The sequence below is a fragment of the Ochotona curzoniae genome, unplaced genomic scaffold (assembly GCF_017591425.1).
Source record: "Ochotona curzoniae isolate NIBS_2020 unplaced genomic scaffold, NIBS_Ocur_1.0 contig_3190, whole genome shotgun sequence".
Lineage (NCBI taxonomy): Eukaryota > Metazoa > Chordata > Mammalia > Lagomorpha > Ochotonidae > Ochotona > Ochotona curzoniae.
The window spans coordinates 8,719,339-8,741,895 of record NW_024465751.1 but is presented as its reverse complement, the minus strand read 5'-3'; the positions used below and the strand labels follow the sequence as shown (position 1 = coordinate 8,741,895).

Genomic DNA, 22,557 nt, shown 5'->3' with positions numbered 1-22,557 from the left:
GGGAAAGGAAATTGTCCTGCTTTGCAGTTTGTTTAATGAGCTGCGCTGACTCCCTGTGACGACCCTGCGTTTTACAGGACACAGAGGCAGGCCCAGCTGGCTGACTCCCACTGTGTGAGATTTAGGCGTGATGTCATAGCCGAACGGCCGCCAGCAACAAGCCAGGGGACAGAGCTTCCCACATGGAGTAACCTGATTCCCATTTATTCAATTCTTTGAGCCTGGGTTTCTTGGTCCACAGCAACATATAAGCTGACTGTAGACAGAATAACCTTTTGGCCACAGTCAGACACGATGGGTCTACATCTGTTTTAAAGAGATAAAAATGACAGTAGGATACACTGGAGACTGCTAGGAAAAATCAGCTTTTAACACACAACATTACTTTCATTTGGAAAACATACCGTCTCAGTTAATTTCTGAGCTTTAACTTGTAACGGTAACACATTCTTTAATTTCTTTTTCTCTCCCCAACCCACATTATTTAATTTCTTATGTAAATAGTCATTGACTTCCCAGGCACAAACTTTACTGAAAATAAATCTTTTATCAGTTGTTCTTTCCAAGACAGTTTAAAAAATCTTCTTAATAAAAAGTTAAAAACAAGAACGTACCAACCATTAAAACCTATGTAAAGATCCAAGTCAATGAGAGCTGCAGCAGCTTCCTTGGTCCCATCAAATGAATGCACCTAAGGATGAGGGGGATATTCTTATTATAATAATCACCCTTGAAATTTTAAATAACACTGATAAGATTTCCTAAGAAAAAATATAGATCTATGTCAGGTATTCTGGGGTTACAAGGTTGCAAATGTGGGGATTCTCCTTACAATTAGATTTTAACAGATTTATGTCAAAGACCGAGTGCCAGAGGTGAGGAACTGAGAGATCTCTTCCAGTCACTGGTTCACTCCCCAAATGTTTGCAATAGTCAGGTCTGGTCCAGGCTGAAGCTAGGAGGCCAGGAATTCCACCCTGGTCTTGTAGATGGTGGCAGACCCAAGGACTTCACCATCATCTTTTACCTTCCTAAGCACCTTAGCAAGCAGCATGATTGGGCCAGCACAATGGCTCCATTGGCTAATCCTCCACTTGGAAGCACTGCAATCAATCCCATATGGGTGCTGGTTCGTGTCCTGACTGCTTCCCTTCCTATCCAGCTCCATGCATGTGGACTGGGAAAGCAGTGGATAACAGCCCAAGTTCTGGAACCCTACACCCATGTGGGAGACCTGGAAGAGAGTTCTCTGATGCCTGGCTTCAGATCAGCTCAGCTCTGGTTATTTGGGGAGTAAACTAGTGGATGGAAGCTCTTTGTCTCTCTTTCTCCCTGTAAAATTCACCTTTCCAATACAAAGAAATGAATCTTTAAAAAAAAAAAAGGAGCTCACTGGATCAAAAGTAGAGCAGCTGGGACTGTGAACCCACTATGCCATAATGCAGCTCCTACAATTATATTTTAAAACCTTGTTTTACAATTATAACATCATCCCCAATGACTGGAAGTAAGAACAGTAGCCATGCTGATGTCTCGGCATTTGTGCAGACCCGGGGCGGGGGTGGGGGGGAGGAGTAGGGAACCATAACCTTAGGCAGAGCATAGAAAGTTTGAAAAATGTTATCATCTGGAAGAGGCGAGAAGAGCATTTTATTATTATTATTTTTAAGATTTATTTATTTATTTTTTTTTTGAAAAGCAGATTTGCAGAGAGGAGAGACAGAAAGATCTACCATCTGCTCATTCACTCGCCAACAGGCTGCAACAGTTGGAGCTGAGCCGATCAGAATCCAGGAGCCAGGAGCTTCTTCTGGGTCCCCCACATGGGTTCAGGTTCCCAAGGCTTTGGGCCATCCTTGACTGTTTTCCCAGGCCACAAGCAGGGAGCTGGATGGGAAGTGGAACGGTTGGGATAGGAACTGGCGCTCATATGGGATCTCGAGCATGCAAGGCGAGAACTTTCAGCCCTCGGGTACCATGCGGGGCCCAGAACAATGCTTTTAAAATGTAATCACTAGCAGCTCAGTAGACAGCAAGGATGAGAATGGTGTGCTTCTACTTAAAAGACACAGTTTTTCATGGTTTGGATCTATTTATGTAATCAAATCTATGCTGGTTTTTTGATGTTTTTACTTCAGTTTGGTTGCTTCCAAATAATCTCTATTCTCTAGTAGAATTCATCATGTGCTTATGAAGTATATGATGGCACCATTTTTCCCGAGAGACTTCTGTGTTTCCTTTTTGTCATGCATGTGTTGGCTATTCAGTGGTGTTACTTTTTTTCAGGGTGATATACTTTGTTGTCGATGTTGTTGTTGTTGTTGATGTGGTTGTTATGAATTGATGTCAATCTGAAACAGTAATATTATTTCAACCCCAAACAACCTGTATCTCATGCAATAAGATATTGTGAAGTAATCAAGGAATCAATAATCGATATGAGTAGACTGCTTCTGATCTACATCAAAGAATTGTAAAATTGTAAGGCTCTAAACAAGATGGAAGAATCCACCATGGGGGGGGAGCGGGTTTTGGGGAGGGGAGGGGGGAATCCCAGTGCCTGTAAAACTGTGTCTCATGATGCAATGTAATAAAATAATAATAATTAAAAAATAAATAAATAAATAAATAAAACACTAAAAAAAAAAAACACACCATGGTAACGCTACTTTAAAAAGTAAGGTCAGGCTAGTCCACTGTACATGCTGGCAGGCACAGGAATCAGAGCTGGGGGTGGTCCAGTGGGAGTTACTGGGGTCACTCTGACTGGGCTGCACCTCCCCATGGTGTACGTGATGGCCAAGAGTGTGGTGGGCAGGGCTGGGCTGGGCCGCAGTACCCATTGGTTTGTATAGAGGAAGCAGAGGAAGGAAAGCAGAACAAATTGATCAACTACCACAGTGAAACTTCACAGCAATTTCTGGGCAAATGGAGACTCTGAGGTGGACTATGTCAGCCAACTGACCTGGGATGAATTTCCTCATTTTTGGAGTAGTGACATCAACAGCATCTTAGAACTTGAGCAGAACCCTCAGAACATGCTCCACCCAGGGAGCCTGTGATGACATCAGGAGGAGGCTGGGCGTGGTCTCTCCCATTGTATACAGGAAGAAGAAAAAGCAAATGTGGAAACAATGATCTTGCCCACTTTTCCTCTGATGCTTGACCCTGGATCAACTATGTAAACATCATCATCTATGTAAACATCATCAAAATAATATTAAAAAAATAAATAATTAAAAGCTAAAGTCACGGCAGGTGACCCACACAGCACCCCACTGTCAATATGCCTGGGTCTGAGTGCCAGCTCTGCTCCTCAGCCCAGCTTCTTGCTTTGAGCACTCTGGAAGCAGCAGTGATGCCTTGAACAGTTGGGTCCCTGCTGGCTGTGTGGGAGACCCGAGATTTCTGTGCCCCAACCTCAACTCATGTGAGCATTTGGGAAATGGTCCAGCACATGGGAAACCTGACAAGTGATATGACGCTGCTACCAAGTTCAAAGTCCTCTGGACGCCTTTTGCTCCCATGGTCTCAACATAAAGAAACCAGTGATGCACAGCTGTCTGCAAAGGGGTGATTTTTTCCCTCAGAACCTGCAGCTCTGGAAGCTGACTGGAAAACACAACCTCAATTAATACCAGGATGAGTTTTAAATGTGACTCCTCAGAAACCATTTCAGAATTATTCATTATTTGGCAATTTCTTTTTGTGTAAAAGTGAAACACTTAAGTTGGATTTGATATTGTTTTAAACTTTTTAAAGCAATGATGGACTCACTCAAATGAACTCTTACTTAGAGATTAAATTAGAGAGAGAGAGGCTATAGGTTATAATGCCACCAACAGCCTATCCCAAGGACAGTAATTAAAGTTCCTAAAAGATGAGTCACAATCAGTAAACCACAGGAAACGTGTCCACAGCAATCCTAACTCCACAGCACTTATAGAAGGTGTATGCACTCACACTGCTGACAGCAAGCCACAGGAGGCAGATGGTATCACCCTGGACACGGAGACACACACAAGGCAGCACCCATAGAGGAAGGGCAGGGTTAGGCCACTGTCTGTGACTTTATATACCTGCACAAGCATTGTGTTAGACAGTCTCCACTGGCACTGTGGGGGACAATCTGTATGTGCACTTCTCTAAGGCTGTGTCTCACAAAACTCTGTGGTCTGAAAGGGATTACAGAACCACTGAAAAGGACCCCTGATTCAGTGATGGGTAGCTGCCCTGCAGGGGAGATGTCCCCAGCTGAATGGTTCAAAGGACCACATGGGAGAAGACCTACAGTAGAACACACGTTCCAGAGAGGGGAAATGGTCTCTAGGTCCGAGTAACTAGGAGGTGGATGTAGCAGTCAAAAAGTTAGGAGGGCAACCTGAAGCAAGTGTTCAAATACTTTAAGGTATTGTAAAAATCAGTTTCCTTTTTTCTTAGAATTTAAACTGAAGATCACTAAGGACTGGGTGACAGAAGAGACCAGGAAAAGAATGTCTTGCATAGTTAGAACGTGTCATAACTTCAAGGGGTTTTCTCATGAACAGAATTCTGTATTCATCCTTGTACAAAGGAACTGTAAAACAGTGTGATTTATGTTTGTGCCACATCTGGCCCAGAAACCCAACTGTAAATTGACATGTCCTTCAAACAACGAGAAGAACCTTAATAACTTGATCACTGAACCTGGAATTATTTTAGAAGCCAACTTTACTAACCAATGTGCTTCTGTGGTTAACATAATAAAAAAAACCAACTATTTAATACTTACCACGCCACCTACACAGCGGTCCCTGTTTCTTTTCATTATGTCTGTGAATTAAAAACAAAGAACATTTAGCAAGTAACTTCATCCCCATAAAATTCTTAAATATTAAATGTTAGTTTTGACTCACCTAAAAATTCGGCATGTGAGTTTCGACAATGAAGAAACATTGGCAACTTTGTTTGTTCTGACAGTTCAAATTGCTTTTCAAAATATCTGCATAATGCAAGAATTATCCTCATTAAACATTTTAGTGTGAGAGAGAAAGTTATGTTTAGTTTTTTTTTAAAATGTACACTTTCAACTACTTGAAAGAGAGAGAGAGAGAGATCTGACTTGCTGGTTTACTCTCCAGGGCTGTGTCAGGCGGGAACCAAGGTGCCCAGAATCTCATTTAGTTCGCCAACGTGGTTTGTAGGGTCCCAGTCACTGCCTGCCAGGAAGCTGCATCAGAAGCAGAGTAGCTAGGACTCAAACCCAGCACTCGAATAGGAAAAGGAATGTAAATGTGTCACATGGCAGCTTAACACTGAACTGTAACATCTGTCTCCTTTTTAACTAGAACGATTTTGGTGGCCAGCGATGTGGCATAGTAGGTAAGACTGTTCCCTGTGACACCAGTATCCCAGTGGGCACCCATTCAAGTCCTGGCTGTGCCAGTTCTGCCCCAGCTCTCTATTAATGGCTTGAGAAAAGCAGCAGAAGATGGCCCAGGTGCTTGGGCCTCTTCCACTCAGAAGTTCCTGCATTTGCGTGGCCCAGCTTCGGCAGTTGTGGCCATCTGGGGAGTGAAGCAGTGGATGAAAGATCTCTTCGTGCCTCTCCCTCTATGTTTAGAAATAAATAAACAAATAAATTTTTAAAGTAAATAAATCTTCTACTTAAAAAATAATTTCATACTCTAGGGATTATACCATGCAAATAGTCACCTATTAAAACCATTGAGTTCATCAGAGGGCTTTTAAAAACTCTTACTTGCTTGAGAGAGGTTCTATAGCTGTTTGACTTGTCAGATGCCCAAAGCAGCCCAGGCTGGACCACCCATATGCTCTCACCTGCTGCCTCCCAGGGTGGGCATCAGTGGCATGCACATTAGCAGAAAGCTGGAACTGCAAGTTCAGTCAGACCTGCAGCCCAGACATTCTTATGGGATATGGGCATGGCTCCAAACAGAGGTTTAAGTGTGGTGCCAAACATGTACCACAGCAGCAGGCTTTTACAATACAAAAATTCTAGGAAGGGATAGTTCATTTTCTGGGATGGCAAAATTATTTCCAGAGATGTTGTTTAATTTCTTCATTATAACTACTGGGAAAAAGTAGCATATTCCTACCAATTGTCAGCAGAAGTGTAAGGTTTACATTTGGGGTGACCAGGAATGTTCTCCCAAACAGCAATGTTTAACAAGTTTCCAAGCAAGTGGAAACAACATGGCTATTCATCCTGTTACCCTAGGGACCTCATGCCTGTAGCATATACTGGTGACACAGGACATCACCACCAGCCCTGGCCACAGGGGACTGCCAAGTAGGGGAACAGGGGTGTAAGCCTGCTCACTTGAATCAGAAGCCAGGCTGAGCTTCACACTGATGGTTAGCCGCCTGCATGTTGCAATCTGTTTCTATGTGCTGTCATCAGGGAAGTTATAGCCTCTGAGCTGAAAGCAAAAGGACTCCCTTAACACCCAAATTCAACCATTTACTAAATAAACAGGTAAAAGCTAGTTTCTCAAAAATGAAAATAACATCATAAAATGGGTTTTCTAATTGCTACATATTGTACTCACTTTAATCCTCAAAATAACCTTAATGATACAGCACTATGTCCTGAGCCACACTACACAACATGACAAACTGGGAATAAGCCTAATACACTGATTACAAAATTCTAGCCTAAATCGTAAAACAACAACAAAAAACCAAAACAACAACAACAAAAAAACGAACAACAAGAACAAAAACCTACATTAGAGGTGTTGTGGTGTAACAGGCAAAGCCACAACCTGTGATGCTGACACCCCATATGGGCACTGGTTCAAGTCCCAGCTGCTTCACTTCCAAAGCAGTTCTCCTGCTAATGACGTAGGAAAAGCAGCAGAAGATGGCTCAAGTGTTTGGACCCTGGTCATCTCTGTGGGAGACCTAGATGAAGCTCTTGGTTCAAAGGTCCTTGAATATAATGACAATATCCAGAGGACACATTGGGGGAATGTTCTATTTGTTTTCTTGTTTCCATGCAGTGTTCCTGCCTTGTACTTAGAAAGGCCACATAGATTTGGCTGAAAACAGGACACCAAGTCCTGTTTTACTTTTATGAATGGGTTTACCTCTCCCAAAGCCTTTATTTTGAGGAAGCAAATTCTCTGTATTTAACTTAAACCTTATACATGTTCCTACATCATCTCTCTCTCTTTTAAAAAGATATATTTATTTAATTAGAAAGGCAGATATATAGAGAGAAAGATCTTTCATCCGCGGGTTCACTCCCAAAGGGGCTACAATGGCCGAAGCTGAGCTTTTTCCGGGTCTCCCACATGGGTGCAGGGTCCCAAGGCTCTGGGCCATCCTCCGCTGCTGTCCCAAGCTACAAGCAGGGAGCTGGAAGGAAGTGGAGCAGTCAGGAATAGAACCTGCTCCCATATGGGATTCCAGTGAATGGAAGGTGAAGACTTTAGCCACTAGGCTACTGTGCCAGATCTCCGTATTCTCTTTTGACATACAAAACTGTTTTCCTGGAGTATCTCTTAGTACCTTGAACATGCTAACTCTTAAAATAAGAAACAGAAATGCACTCCTTAAAGAAATAGTCTTTCCTAAAATGGGTGCCCCAATGTCTTCATACCCAAACATAACCCAAGTTTGGGTTTTAAATAATTTCTTTAGAATCTGTTGGACTAAATATTGATACGAAATATCAATGAGAAGTTGGAGGAAACAGAGCTCAAGAAATACTATGAGCCACCATGTCCCTAACCTCTAAAATAATGCAAACACTAGCAATTAAGTATGTGCTCATTATTATAAAAACCTCACTGTATGGCAAGGCCAGCTTCTGGCTTTGCACAGTGGACAGGACTTGCCACTTAATAATCACCTCTCCATCCAACCCCACGGACCAAGCCCCAGATTACAGAGGCTAATAGTTAGTTTGCAAGTTAGCTTCTGATCACAGGGTAGGCAAAAAAGAACACTTTATGCAAACAACTTGAGCTCAAGCAATTTGACCAGAGAACTTCACATCAGTTAGGAAAAGAAAGCTCCCGGGCTCGTGCTGGTGAAGTACCAGCAGTGAAATAAACTACTGCTAATACAAACTGAGGAGCACGGGCACCTACCAGTAAAGACTTATCCTTAAAAGAAAAAAATCCCTTGATGGGAACTGGGAACAACAAAACAAGTCAGTACAGAGACTATCTGTGAAGACTTTCCTGCCTGTTTTGTAATGGTTTTTTTTATTTTAAAGTTTGTCAATGAAAGTAATTCCTTGCCTGACTTGCAATTTTCTTCTGGTTGTATTACTGCTTCTAACAATAAACAGAACAAAAAATTCCTGCTTGCTGATTTGTAGAGGCAGCAAAACTCGCTGGGCAAACAGGATGTTAAGGGGTAGCCCACTCACAAGGGGAAAGGAAAGCACAGAGAAGGAAGAGGGCGGGTTTGCAGTTCAGGTGATGTCTGGGAAGACTGGACACGCCACAGTACTCAGCCAACGAGGAAGCAGGGCAGGGACCTGGCTCTAGGATGGGAGTCGCTCTCAGTGCTCCTGTGGGCCTGCTCCCCAGACACCTGCTCTTTCAAGACAGATAATAATGTCTTGCTCTCACTGTACTTCCTGAGTCCCAGGCCATCTCTTGAGCCGACAGGTGAGGATATTTCCCACATTAATTCATTTTATTCGAAAGGCAGAGACAGAGATCTCCCAGCTTCTGGTTCACGCCCCGAATGCCCCCAACAGGCAGGACTGAGGCAGGCTGTGGATCAGAGTCCGAAGTCCAACCCAGATCTTCTCTATGAGCAGACCCAACCAGGGAGCCCACACCTGCGGCCCCCAGAGTGCGCCCCAGCAGGAGGCAGGAGGCAGGACTAAACTGCACACATTCCAACAGGGCAGGGGGACATCCCACGCAGTGCTTTTACTGCTGGGTCAAATGCCCACTCCTTCACTTAACCTCTGAAGTACACAGGGAAAAAGCACAACATCCTGACACTTAATGCAGCTACATTTTCAAATGATAGGAATGATTTTGAAAACCACTCTAAGGGGTGGGCATTTTTTTTTAAGATTTATTTATTTATTTATATTGCAAAGTTAGATATACAGAGAGGAGAAGAGATAGAGGAAGATTTTCCATCCAATGATTCACTCCCCAAGTGGCCGCAATGACTGGAGCTGCACCAATCTGAAGCCAGGAGCCTATAGTCTCCTCTGGGTCTCCCAGGTGGGTGCAGGATCCCAAGGCTTTGGGCCATCCTTGACTGTTTTCCGAGGCCACAAGCAGGGAGCTGGATGGGAAGTAATGCTGCTGGGATTAGAACCAGCATCCACATGGGATCCTGGCATATGCAAGGCGAGGACTTGAGCCACTGAGCTACTGTGCCGGGCCCAAGGGGGTGGGCACTTGGCAGAGCACTTAAGATGCCGCACTTGATGCCCAGCTCTGATACATACTGCCCATTATTTACATTTGCACCCAGTTCTAATTCCAGCTTCCTGCTGCTACACAGGCTGGGAAGCAGTGGGTAACGCCTCTGCTTCCCGTGTGGCAGACCCAGACTGAGTTCTGGGCCCAGACTTTGGTCTGGCCCAGCCCCAGCTGTTGTGGGCTTTGGATAGCAAACCAGATGACAGATTATCTCTTTTTCTCCTAAATAAAACTAAATGGATAAAATGCCCTTCTATAAGAAGCCTTTAAGAAAATCACCCTTTAGATGTTACATTAATTTCGAAAAGAAACACATTTCCTTACTTGAGCTGAGTCTCTTTGGGACAAAACTGTAGTCGGTCAAAATCTTACAAAAAAAAAAAAAGGACAAAAAAAATTATTCATGATTTGCATAAAATAAATCACTTCTTCTCAAAGTCACGCTTCATAACTAGGTCGACACTTACCAAGTCCACATTCACCTATTGCCACAACCTTGCCCTTGTTGTTTTCAGCAAGATGAAGCAACTCCGTTAAGTAAAGATCAGGGCCAGTCTTTTCAAATTCATCACATCTTGTAGGATGACATCCGACTGTGCTGTAAAACATATCTAACCACAAATACGTCTTCGTGTTATTTTCAAAATATTTTTCACACTTTAATACTGCAAAATGAAGGTACCTCAAATAATTTCTGCTGATTTTGAATAACAGCCATATTGTTAATTACCAGAATTGTTATCATTTTAATCATGTAAGAGTCTTTGGAATACCTTAGCAAAATATTATATAAATATGAAACTGGTTTAATATGCTAATGAAATAATTCAACTATTTACAAAGCTTGACATTTCTAGAACACTGTAGATTGGAAGATGAAACAATTTTTCCAAATGTCAACATCTATTTTTATATTTTATATTCACCCTTCAAGTGACTGTCTCGATTCATGTTCTTAATGTATCAGTTAAAACACGTTCCCCAGGGTTGCCACATAGCCTAGGGGTTAGGTCGCCCGCACACAGTATCAGAAGGCCCAGGTTCAACATCCAGTTCTGGCTCCTAACTCCGGCTTTCTGTTAACACAGACCCTGGGAGGCGACAGCCAGGGCTCAAGTGATTGGGGAGAAGTGATTCGTGTTCCCTGCTCCTAGTTTCAGTCCCTACCCAACCCTGGCTGTTGGTTTTTCTGTGACATCTGAGAGACCAATGAGTACTCTGAATTCTGCCACCTTAGCATGTCTTACTAAACTCAACTTTCCTGTTGTTTCTACAGTCATGACCCACTGTATTGTACCTGAAGCAGTTCTCAGAAAGACTTCTCCAAAATTACTTAATTCATAATGCTTTGTGTAAAAGTAATATGAGGATACCATTTGTTTGTGCCAAATGCAGCGCATCTTTACTGTCTTGCAGATTTCCACCTGTAATCATAAACTGAAACAGAAAGAAAACAATAAAACGACTTAACAGGACATCAGGAACAATTTCCCAAACATTCATTCTCACAGCTCCTCCCTTCTAGGAAGCTTCTTCCTTCAGTTGTCACATATTGACCCTTCCTTTCAAACCCAGCTGCAAAATCATCTGCCAAACCACCCATACACACAGAAGTGCATTCATAATTGCGCACACCACGCCTCCACCACTGCTTGGAATACACCACTCTGCTGTCAAGTGTGTGCACATGTCTGTCTTTCCTCTTGTACCCCAAGTTCCTTCAACACAGGCATTGTCTGGTACAAAACACTGCGTTACTCATGACCTGAGAATTTAGATTTGTATTCATTTAAATCAGTGAATCAACAGTAAAGATTAATTCATCAGTTCCGCAGGTGTGGGTCAGGAATTACATGAGGTTCAAACTACGTTCATAGTACCACTAAGATGGAATTGGTCATTTTCACTCTCATTCCTCCTAAGTTCACAAGGAGGTACTCCAGGGGCCACAGGATGCACAATGCCACAACTGACTACCAAAACAAATACTAAAATTTAGCATCTTCTTTCTGTCTACCTAAAGAGATTGAACAAAATGTAAAATAACTGTTCTTATGGTACTAACTTTGTTTTTGTTTTGGGAAATACTGACTCTATATAAAAATGCTATTTATGTTAACAGTTTATCGGAGCATGCCCCATATTGGGGATAGCACTGGGTGGCTGTCCTCCATCCCAGGGTCTGGAGGCATTTGGGAGACTGGGTGTGGCTTCTTTCCTTGTCTCCCCACTTCCCAAAGATCCAGGAAGGAAAAAAAAACAATGTGGAAATGGTGATCTCATCCACCTTCCTGTAGCCCTTGACCCTTATCACCCTAATCAACTAAGTAAAAATAATCAAAAATAGGAATAATTAATAATTAAAAATAGAAAAAGGTTTTAGTGACATCAGTCGATAAAGCCCACATAGACAGAAGCTGGATGGGGGCTCTCAAAAATAAAGGGCGTGACAGAGCTCAGAACCCAAGACGTTTGAGAACCAATGAGTTACTACTACACATGGGTGTGCAGGAGTGCACGGACGGCTGGTGGCAGATAAGCACACTGCTATAGAGTTGGCCACAGACCTGCCAGATAGCATGCCACCCCTGCTCAGCTGTCACTGAGGAGCTCGCTGTGGATGCTGACTGCCACGCGGTGCGCCAGCAGGAACACTCTCTTCTTAAGGAGTGATGGCAGCACACTTTTCCAGCATACTGGAAAAGTCCAATAAATAAAATGTCCAACAAAATGACAATTTCATTCCAACTGCCCAGAATTGCAAATGACAGATACTAACAGCTTAAGTCTCTAACATGATTATTGACAATGAGTTTCCATTCAAGGAACATAGAGCCATAACCCAATCCTCAGCTGCTATAAAATACAGATGAGCTGATGATAAAAAAACATGGAGAGATGGGCATCTGGGCTTGCAGTTAAAGCCACCGGTCAGGACGTCCACCACTGACGTCAGACTGCCAACCCTGCTTCCTGGGAGCGCAGACCCAGCAAGGCAGTGGGGCCTACTCAGGTGGGTCTCTGCCGTCCACATGGGAAACCTGGATTAAATCCCTGCCTCCTTGTTTAGGTCTGGCTCATCCCTGGCCTTTCTGGGCACTTGGGAAGTAAATTAGCAGATGCAAGCTCCCAAAACTAAAGAAAAATATGAGGAAGCATATCATTTACCAACATTATTTAATTCTTCAGTATCAGACCAGTGGCCCACATCTAATATTTTAATTATTTCAAACATTTCCTAATCGATACAATCTTTCACTTTACATAAAATTCCAAATAGCAGAAAAAAGGACAGAAAGAGAGGACATAATTTCTTTGCCAATATACAAATACAATGACATGACAATGGTGCAATTTCCAACATATTCCTAATGAAAGGTTTTCTATTTTATATCAACTACAGTATCAATGTACAATATCAATAAAAAGACCTCCCAAACTTAAGAATCACAAAGGAAGCAGATGTTACCTTCTTAACACCAATCTGGACAGCTCTCTCTATTACATCCTGCAAGTCATCTGTAAAAGATAAACCCTGAATTACAAAAATTTGGTAAATAAAAATATGCATGTATTCACTTTTTAAAATAAAATACAGGGCCCGACGGCATGGCCTAGCAGCTAAAGTCCTCGCGTTGAACGCGCCGGGATCCCATGTGGGCACTGGTTCTAATCCCAGCAGCTCCACTTCCCATTAAGCTCCCTGCTTGTGGCCTGGGAAAGCAGTTGAGGGTGGCCCAGAGCCTTGGGACCCTGCACCTACATGGGAGACCTGGAGGAAGTTCCTGGCACCTGGCTCCAGATCGGCACAGCACCGGCTGTTGCACTCACTTGGGAGTGAATCATCGGACGAAAGATCTTCCTCTCTATTTGTCCTCCTCTCTGACTTTGTAATAAAAATAAAGAAATCTTAAAAATATATATACGGTAGTCACTTTTTAAAATAAAATACAAAGACATAATTTTATCAACTAAATCAAAGTCAAATTAAAACATTACAAAAATAAGAAACCAAAATTAAGGCAAACTCAATGAATAAGCATTTTTTAAACAAATTTTTCTCAGTTAACTAAAAAAGCAAAATAACAAATATCAGGATTCATTCATCTTGAATTTGATACTTGTTGGCGTTGCATTTTTCAAATTCATTTTAGGATGAGCTAATCATTATTTTTCATCAGGTCTCTCTTTTTTTTTAAGATTTATTTATTTTTACTACAAAGTCAGATATATAGAGAAAAGAGACAGAGGAAGATCTTTCATCCAGTGATCCACTCCCCAAGTGATCGCAACAGCCAGAGTTGCGCTGATCCGAAGCCAGGAGCCAGGAACTTCTTCCAGGTGGGTGCAGGATCCCAAGGCTTTGGGCTGTACTCAATTGCTTTCCCAGGCCACAGGCAGGGAGCTAGAAGGGAAGCAGGGCAGCCGGGATTAGAACCGGCACCCATATGGAATCCTGACACATTCAAGTTAAGGACTTTAACCATTGAACCACCATGCCGGGCCCCATCAGGCCTATTCCAAGTGTACCTCCCAAATCATGATATACTTCTCTATAAACTGCTCTTTGTGTGTCTATCCTTTCCTTCCCTCAGGCATAGCTTCATTTCCACTTCACCGCTGGTTTTGTTTTTTCAACACATTCAACATTAAATAACAAAAACCTTCCTTTTTCCCCCCATTGATATTATTTTTTTAACTTCTATTTTTGGTGATGTTTATAGAATCGAGAAGGATACATGCTCACGCACATCACTGTTCAGGGTGGGAAGGGTCAAAGAGTGGCCAGTTTCCCCATAGGCTCACTCCCAGACCCAGTTCCTGCATTTTCCAGGTGGCTCTGCTGTCCAGCTTGACAGGACTTGCACCCGTTTCCAGCACTTGCCAGCTGATGCTATGGCAAAGCCCAACCAGCTTGCACTTACTCTGGCTCATGCATGCACCCATGGAAATGGTTGCTTAGCCTAACCTTGTCCTCCTGCTAAACCAGCTTACATGCACGCCACAGGTGCTGTAGTCCTTCCCAGCCTGGTTTGCCCCCAGCCCCAGCTCTGCTGCTCAGCAGAGGGAACAGTGGTCTAGCAGGACCCTGTACCAGGCTCTCTGCCTCTGTCCCTAGTGTTACATGTGCTGGTGGCTACTGTGGCATGTTTTGCCTAACCTCGGCATTCACCAGAGGGTGTTGCAGCCTGATTCAGCCTGGCTGCCTCAGACTCAGCTACGCTGGTGGATACTGCAGCCTGGCCCAGCCTGGGCTGTCCCCAGTTTTGGTGTAACACAAACTGGTTAGCATTGCAGCCCCACCCGGCCCGTCCTGCATCCTGTCCTGGTTCTCACATCTGCCAATGGGCACTCTGAACTGGCCGGGGCTTGACCACAGTGCCCATTAGTGAGTGTCAGAGCAGGGGGTGGAACATGTCTGGCTGGGCCATGACGCTAACCAGCATGCTAAAGAACTAGGTCTGGGAGCAGATTCTGTGGGGGATCATGGGCTAACCCTCGTGGAACTGCAATGCCAACCGGTTTGCCGGAAGCGCTGAGCAAGGCATGATCATGGAACTCACCAACACTCATGGGTACTGAGGATGGGAACAGGCCAGCTGGACCAGGCTAGCACGTTCAGACGCACTCAAGAATTGGGTGTGGGGCAGACTGGGCTGCAATCTCCATGAGTACACGCAAAGGCTGACGTGGGGGAAGGGTAGATTGTGCCGGCTAAGGGCCTAACACCCACTGGCATGTGTGAGAGCTGGGTCTGGGAGTGAGCCTGGTGGGAGAACTTGGGGAACTCCCCTGGTTTGCCATAGCTCCCACTGGTGAGCATGTAAGTCAGCTTGGTGTTGGTCAGGCCAGGCAAGGCTGCTTCCGGCAGGTATGTGGGTTGGGGTCTTGGGGCACAGACCAGGCAGGGCCTAGCCAAACCATACCACAATGGCTTGTGCAGGAGCCAGGATGGGGTGGGGTACAAGACAACCAGTTCATTGAAGCCTTCAGAGGACATCTAGCACCATGAAGGGCAGAACAAATTGGATAGCTCTCCTGGCCAAGCTTTGACAACAAGTATCTGGGTGAGTGGAGACTCTGAGGTGGACTATGTCAGCCCACGGACCTTGGAAGGATTTCTTCAGCCTTGAAGCAAAGAAATCAGTAGCATCTCAGAACTACCAAAACCACTGAAGCAGTATCCTTGGAACATGCTCCACATCGGGGACACTGGGATGACATCAGGTAGCCGTTCCCCATTCCTGGGCACTGATGCGGTTGGGCTGCTATGAGTGGCTCTCTGCCCTTCTCTTCTCCGCTTTGTCCAGATACAGGAAGACAAAAGGAGATTGGAAATAGCTGTCTCATCCACTTTCCCCCATGCGTTAATCCTGCCCACCCTAACTGATGGTTCACATGGGTATGCCTCATTTTGTTTTTAAAAAATAATTATTTTGGGTCCAGCACAGTGGCCTAGCAGCTAAAGTTCTCACCTTGAAAGTGCCAGGATCCCATATGGGCGCCGGTTCTAATCCCGGCAGCTCCACTTCCCATTCAGCTCCCTGCTTTGTGGCCTGGGAAAGCAGTTGAGGATGGCCCAAAGCCTTGGGACCCTGCACCCACGTGAGAGACTTTGAGGAAGTTCCTGGCTCCTGGCTTCAGATTGGCACAGCACCTGCCATTGCAGTCACTTGGGGAGTGAATCATCGGACGGAAAATAGATCTTCCTCTCTGTCTCTCCTCCTGTCTATTTATCTGACTTTGCAAAATAAATAAGTAAATAAAAATTTTAAAAATCTTTAAAAAAATAATTATTTTTATTTTTGATGATTTTTATACACTTGACTAGGGTGATAAGAGTCAGGGGCTACAAGAAGGTGGGTGAGATCGTCATTTCCACATTCTCTTCTTTCCTGTAATTGGGGGAAAGGGGGATACAAGAGAAGCCCAGCCTCCCAGACCGCCTCCATACCCTGGGATGGAGGACAGCCACCCAATGCCATCCCAGGGTCCCCGATGTGGGGCATGCTCTGAGGGTCCTGTTCAAGAGGTTCTGATAGTTCAAAGTTCTGAATTACACAGTCCACCTTAGAGTCCCCATTTGCCCAGATATTAGCTGCCAACACTTGGGGTAGTTGATCAATTTGTTCTGTCCTCTGTTCTGTTATGGTATCAGGTGTCCTCTGCAGACTCCAATGTACTGCCATATCCTCCATGTGCACCTGGATATGCTGTCCACTGCTCCATCTAAGCCACTGAGGAGGCTCAGCTCTCACACATGCACTCCACGGTCAGACCACGGAACCTGCAATTCCCTCCACAGTTGGGGTTCTTTTTTTTTTATGTGATACAGTTTTATAGGCACTGGGGATTCCCTCCACCCCCCCCACCCCTCCCCCCATAGTGGATTCCTCCACCTTGCTGCATAACCACAGTTCAAGTTCAGTTGAGATTCCTTCATTGCAAGCCTATACCTAGCATAAAGTCTAGCATCTTATTGTCCAGATAAGTTCAGTGGCCGCTTGGGGAGACCTTCTCTGGTCTGAAGGTAGAGCTAACAGAGTAAAGTTCCGGTCAGTTAAAAGCCCCAACAAAACATCAGCATCAATATACAACGTTATGGAATTAATTGATGTAGTATTGAGCAAACAATATGTCAAAAATAATGCAAGTTCAATTCTTCAAAACATCTGGGTTGAGACAGTATCAATGACAGGTTCAAAAAATAACAAACAACCAAACAAAAATTACAGGTTAAATTAAGGCAAACATGTGGTATCTAACCTTTTGGGATTTGCTCATTTCCCTTAGCATTATAGTTTCCAGTTGGGCCCATTTAGCCACAAAGAACTGCATTTTGTTTTTTTTTAATAGCTGAGTAGTATTCCATGGAGTAGATGAACCAAAGCTTTCTTATCCAATCTTCTGCTGATGGGCATTTTGGTTGCTTCCATGTTTTTGCAATTACTGGGGTTCTGAGTCCAGTGATTTCGTTGAGGGGATCCCCAAAGAAATCCGAGAAATCATCTGAGGTGATCCCAAACCTAATTCTGTGTGTGCTTGCCAGTACAGGGTTCAACACAGTCTGTTGCCCCAATCGGCTTAACACATGCAATTGCTGGGTCAGTTGTCTTCAGCCCTGTCTTCTACGCAAAGTAATGGGTGTTGCAGCACAGCCCGATCTTGCCCACCACATATTCTGCCCTCATGCTAACCAGTGGAAGCTACAGCCTAGTGGGATCTGCCTGCAATGACCTCTATCAGGCCCACCAGTATGTACAACAGACTGGTCCAGTCTGTCCCACATCACATTCAGCTCTCATACATGTTAATGGGCATTGAAACTTAGTTCAACCCAATCAATCCTACTACCCAGCCCACACACCTGCCAGCAGGTGCCACTCTCTGTCTAACCATGCTTGCCCTTTTCCTGGTTCTCATGCTTACCAGCTGGAGTGGCAACCCAAGAGGGAGGTGCCCACTGCTTCCCTACTGGGCCCAACTCCCAGATCTTAAACTTTTCAGGTGCTTCTGCAGTTTAACTTGACAGAATTTTTTCCCGTGCCAACATCTGCCAGCTGATGCTGTGGCAAAGCCCAACCTACCCACACCCACTCTGGCTTAAGCATGCCTCGTTCTTAACTATGTAAACATCATAAAAAAGAAATTTATTATATTGAAAAGCACACACAAAATGAGCACAAACAGAAACAGCAGAGTATGTATAACAGGCACCAGGTATGATATCCATTAAATGCTACAAAGAGAATATGGTGGAATTTACTCAGTACCCTCCAACATGGCTAAATGACACATAAAATATGCTGTGTAGGCATCTACACGCAGCAGAAAAGGTATGTCTTGAGGTAAAGGTTAAGATTTAGCTAACATTTACCTTCAAGTGCTATCTAACATTCCCTACTGGGAAACGTTCCACCTCCCACCATCTGGAAGCACAGTAAGATCACCTTCTGACTTAACCTGTTGAAGCACGACGATGCTACTTCATCCGTAAGCACAAAACCTAATTTTCCTATTTGCATGTACATGGTATAGTCACTTTTCTGAAGCAATGTTCAAATTGTCTTACTGTAGGAATTCTGCTTTCAAAAAAGTTGTTGCTGTCATTTTCTGCTTAAGGCACCTCTCAACAGACAAAGTGGCTTTTGGAATGAACTTGTATGACAAATAGGAGTGGTTTTGCTCTTGGCAAGGCTTCCCACCAATCTCTGACGTGTTACCAGCTATTCCCACCTATGCAGCTGCTAGCTCCTCCGAGATGGATGCAAAGGGACAAAGGCGGGATGAAGCACGCAGGTACCTCCTCTGCAGTCATGCCATACTGTCACCTGCTAAAGCTAGATATACTCACCCTAAGTAACTGATTTCTGTTTTATATGCCTTGCGTTTCAACTGCTTAACAGACTAAACAGCAACAATTATTTGGCTTTTGTGCACATGGTTAACTAAATTTCTATATTCAAAACTAAACCTCAAAAAAAAAGGAGGCGTAATTAAAACTTTGTGCTGTATAAATATTCACGGTCATGGCTTACCACTATAGTTTATATGCGTTTCAGTTTGTAATGAGTTTTCAATGTACAATGAGTGCTTCATCATTTCCATTGTAAGAGCGGATTATGCTTTTTAAGATTTCCTGGAGGCAGAAACATTTACCTTGGTGCTTTTGAACTCCCCTATAAATTCCTCTGAACATAGGATCTGTCAAGTTGATACCAATATCTGTGGAGAAAAAAAATAAATGAGTGATTAATCATTAAGAGTCTATTTGAAATGTTTGTTTTTTCTTTTTTAATTTTAATTTTTATAATGATTACATGGTTGATCAAGGTGGGAAGAATTGAGGTTTAGGGAAAATTGGGTGAATTCATTGTCTCCAATTCTGCTATTTCTTCTTGGAAAAGAAGAGAGAGACAAAGGGGGAAGCCACACATGACTTTCCCAATGTCCCACTAGCCAAGGACGAGGAACTGCCACCTCATATCAACCCAGAGTCTCAAGTGTACATATTCCGAGGGTTCTGCCCAAGTGGTTTGGACAGTTCTGAAATGCCGTCTATTTCACTGATCCAAGAGATGTCACCCTCCCAATGTCTACTGGATGACACAGCAAGTCTCAAGTCTCCATCTGCCAAGATTTTTTTGCTGTCATCATTTGACTAGGGTAGTTGTCCAGTTTGTTCTATTCTCCTATGACACCAAATGAGCTGCCATATTCTCCTTTTACAACAGGGCCTGTGTCCACTGCACTACCTTTTTCACTAAGTTGGTCATGGTCTTGCAGGTAAGCCCAAGGTCCCGGGCCAGGCATCCAAAGCCTCACCCGACCCCCCAGCCCTGTGGCTCATGAACACAGCACCCACCTCACAGGCTGGCGCCAGGACCAGGTCAGGTGACCCAATCCCTGCTAGATCCCCCACTGCCAGGGCTCACAAACCTGGCACCCACCTCACAGGTAAAATGTTTACTTTACGGGCCCGGCGCGGTGGCGCAAGTGGTTAAAGGTCCTCGCCTTGCACGCCCGGGATCCCATATGGGCGCCGGTTCTAATCCCGGCAGCCCCGCTTCCCTTCCAGCTCCCTGCCTGTGGCCTGGGAAAGCAGTCGAGGACGGCCCAAAGCTTTGGGAACCTGCACCCGCGTGGGAGACCCGGAAGAGGTTCCTGGCTTCGGATCGGCATAGTATCGGCTCGTTGCGCTCACTTGGGGAGTGAATCATTGGACGGAAGATCTTCCTCTCTGTCTCTCCTCTCTGTATATCCGCCTTTCCAATGAAAAAATAAAAAAAAAAATCTAAAAAAAAAATGTTTACTTTAAATAAAAACTCCTGTTACTAAACTTTTCATTGACGTAGCCACTTATCAAACAACATCCAGGACTGCCACATGTCAGCTACTGGATCAGACACATGGGATACAAAAATAAGTAAGACATAATTCCTGTTCTGCAGAACAGGGAAGGCAGGGAGTAGCGTAATGGCCCAGTGGCTAAATCCTTGCCTTGCACACACCAGGATCCCATATGAGCACCGGTTCATGTCCTGGCAGCCCCGTTTCCCACCCAGCTCCCTACTTGTGGCCTGGGAAAAAAGTGGAAGACGATCCAAAGCTTTGGGACCCCATACCCGCGTGGGAAACCTGGAAGAAGCTCCTGGTTCCTGGCTTCAAATCAGCTTAGCTCCAGCTGTGTGGCTATTTGGGAAATGAAAGAGCAGATGGAAGATCTTACTCTGTCTCTTCTCTATGCAAATTTGCCTTTCCAATGAAAATAAATAAATCTTGAAGGCAGACCCACTAACACTCCTGAAATCTCAGAAGTCACACTGAGCATGCATTTGATGCAGCACTTGAGTCACCTGTGGTCCAATCACAGCTTAGGGTACCTGCATTCCTATCAGACTGCCAGTTCAAGTCTTGGCTGCTCAACATCCGAACTAAGCTCCCTGCTAATGTGCCTAGGAAGCAGTAGATGATTCAATAAGGAGTAGGCTCCTGCCACTCTAGTGGAAGACTCTTGATGGAGTGTCTGACTTCAGCCTGGCCAGTCCTGGCTCTTAGAGCCATTTTTGGGGGAGTGAACCAGCAGATAAAAGATGTTTCCAATCCAGCTTTCTGCTGATGCACACTCTGCTGGGCAGCAGGCTCAAGTCCATGGGTCCCTCCCCCAGTGTAGGAGACCTGGGATCTTCACTGTTGGCCTAGCCGTAGCTGCTGTCATCTGAGAACCAGCAACACCTGCGCTGCAGAATACAGAACAGGAAGCCACAGCCTCATCTGGCCACTGGCTCAGCTGAGGTTCCCTGGAGGCTTCTATTCCTGCCCTCGGTTTCCAGGGATGAGTTACTCAGTGGAAGAGGGAATCCTGCAGAGCAGACAGCAGGAGCCAGTCTCCAGGGTCTGCCACAGCTCCTCTTCTGAGAGCCGTTGGAGAGATTAGGGTTAGGGTTAGGGTTGGGGAGATTAAGGAAGGAGGTGGCCAGAAGAGCCAGACCCCACGGGTGTTATAGACACTTGTCTTGCAGAATACTCAGCAGGAGGCAGGGACCGCATTAGCAGGGCGGCACAGCTGACCTGAGCATCTCATGCTGCTGTATTTATGAAAGAAGGAATTTGAAGGGGACAACTGGAAGGAAATGTCTAACTTGGAAACTGGCAAGAGCTTGTATTTACAAGGAAGAGAGCCTCAATTTAAGGTAATGGAAAAGGAGCTACACAGAGGACCAAATCTGCTGCTTCAACTGCATGAATAAAGGCCCAATACGTGGTCCCTGTACAGGAACTTACAGCCTCCTATACTAGAACTGTAAATGGAATTTATCACATAAGCTAGATTGTAAGCAGGATGAGAAAAAAAGTGTATCTCATTGCTATAATGCTTAAAACCTAGCACAATGATTTGCATAGATGAACATACTTCAAAATGTTCACGGGAAATGGAATTAAAAGCTTATTTTAGTGGAATGAACTTTTTTCCATGCATCGTTTTTTATAGTACACGTTTGCCATGAACTTTGTAGAGGACCTAGAGTATATGCATTTCAAAATCTTTTTGCACCAAAATAGATATATTTTTAAATTGGAGAGGCAGAGCAAGAGAGAGGGAGACAAAGAAAACTCCCCCATCTGCTGGTTCATTCCACAAGTATTTGCAATAGCTACTAGGGCTAGGTGAGGCCAAAGCCTGGAGGGAACTCAAAGCAGCACTCCCAGCACATGCACAGCAGGGACCCAACTACCTAACCCGTCACTGCTCCTTCCCAGGGTCTGCAACAGCAGGACACAGGAGACACAGGCTGGGCAGTAGGTTAGCAGCTAAGTCCTTGCCTTGTATGTGCCAGGATCCCACATGGCTGCTAGTTCTAATCCCCGCAGCTCCACTTCCCATCCAGCTCCCTGCTTGTGGCCTGGGAAAGCAGTCAAGGATGGCCCAAAGCCTTGAGATCCTGCACACGCGTGGGAGACCCAGAAGAGGCTCTGGACTCCTAGCTTTGGATTGGTGCAGCTCTGGCTGTTGCGGTCACTTGGGGAGTGATTCATTGGACAGCACATCTTCCTCTCTGTATATGTGCCTTTGCAATAAAAAGAAATCTTAAAAAAAGAGGGAGAGACAGAGGCTGGAGCCCAGGATGAGCCTCAGGCACTCTGATTT

The 22,557-nt window shown here is 44.6% G+C and overlaps 1 protein-coding gene across 4 annotated transcripts in view; it reads right to left on the bottom strand.

Annotated features, from left to right (window-relative positions):
* TATDN1 (TatD DNase domain containing 1) overlaps positions 1 to 22,557 on the bottom strand; it is a 56,697-nt gene that overhangs the window by 8,415 nt on the left and 25,725 nt on the right. For 2 of the 4 annotated variants that reach the window (XM_040979322.1, XM_040979323.1), the window contains 8 exons: positions 19,068 to 19,133; positions 12,877 to 12,926; positions 10,781 to 10,844; positions 9,875 to 10,018; positions 9,732 to 9,774; positions 4,896 to 4,981; positions 4,772 to 4,812; positions 615 to 691 (listed from right to left, as the gene is read on the bottom strand). In XM_040979322.1, the coding sequence (XP_040835256.1) occupies positions 615 to 691; positions 4,772 to 4,812; positions 4,896 to 4,981; positions 9,732 to 9,774; positions 9,875 to 10,018; positions 10,781 to 10,844; positions 12,877 to 12,926; positions 19,068 to 19,133 (571 nt within the window). Of the gene's footprint in view, positions 1 to 614; positions 692 to 4,771; positions 4,813 to 4,895; positions 4,982 to 9,731; positions 9,775 to 9,874; positions 10,019 to 10,704; positions 10,845 to 12,876; positions 12,927 to 19,067; positions 19,134 to 22,557 lie in introns of those variants that run through there. The other 2 variants (XM_040979324.1, XM_040979325.1) reach the window with 2 other exon arrangements.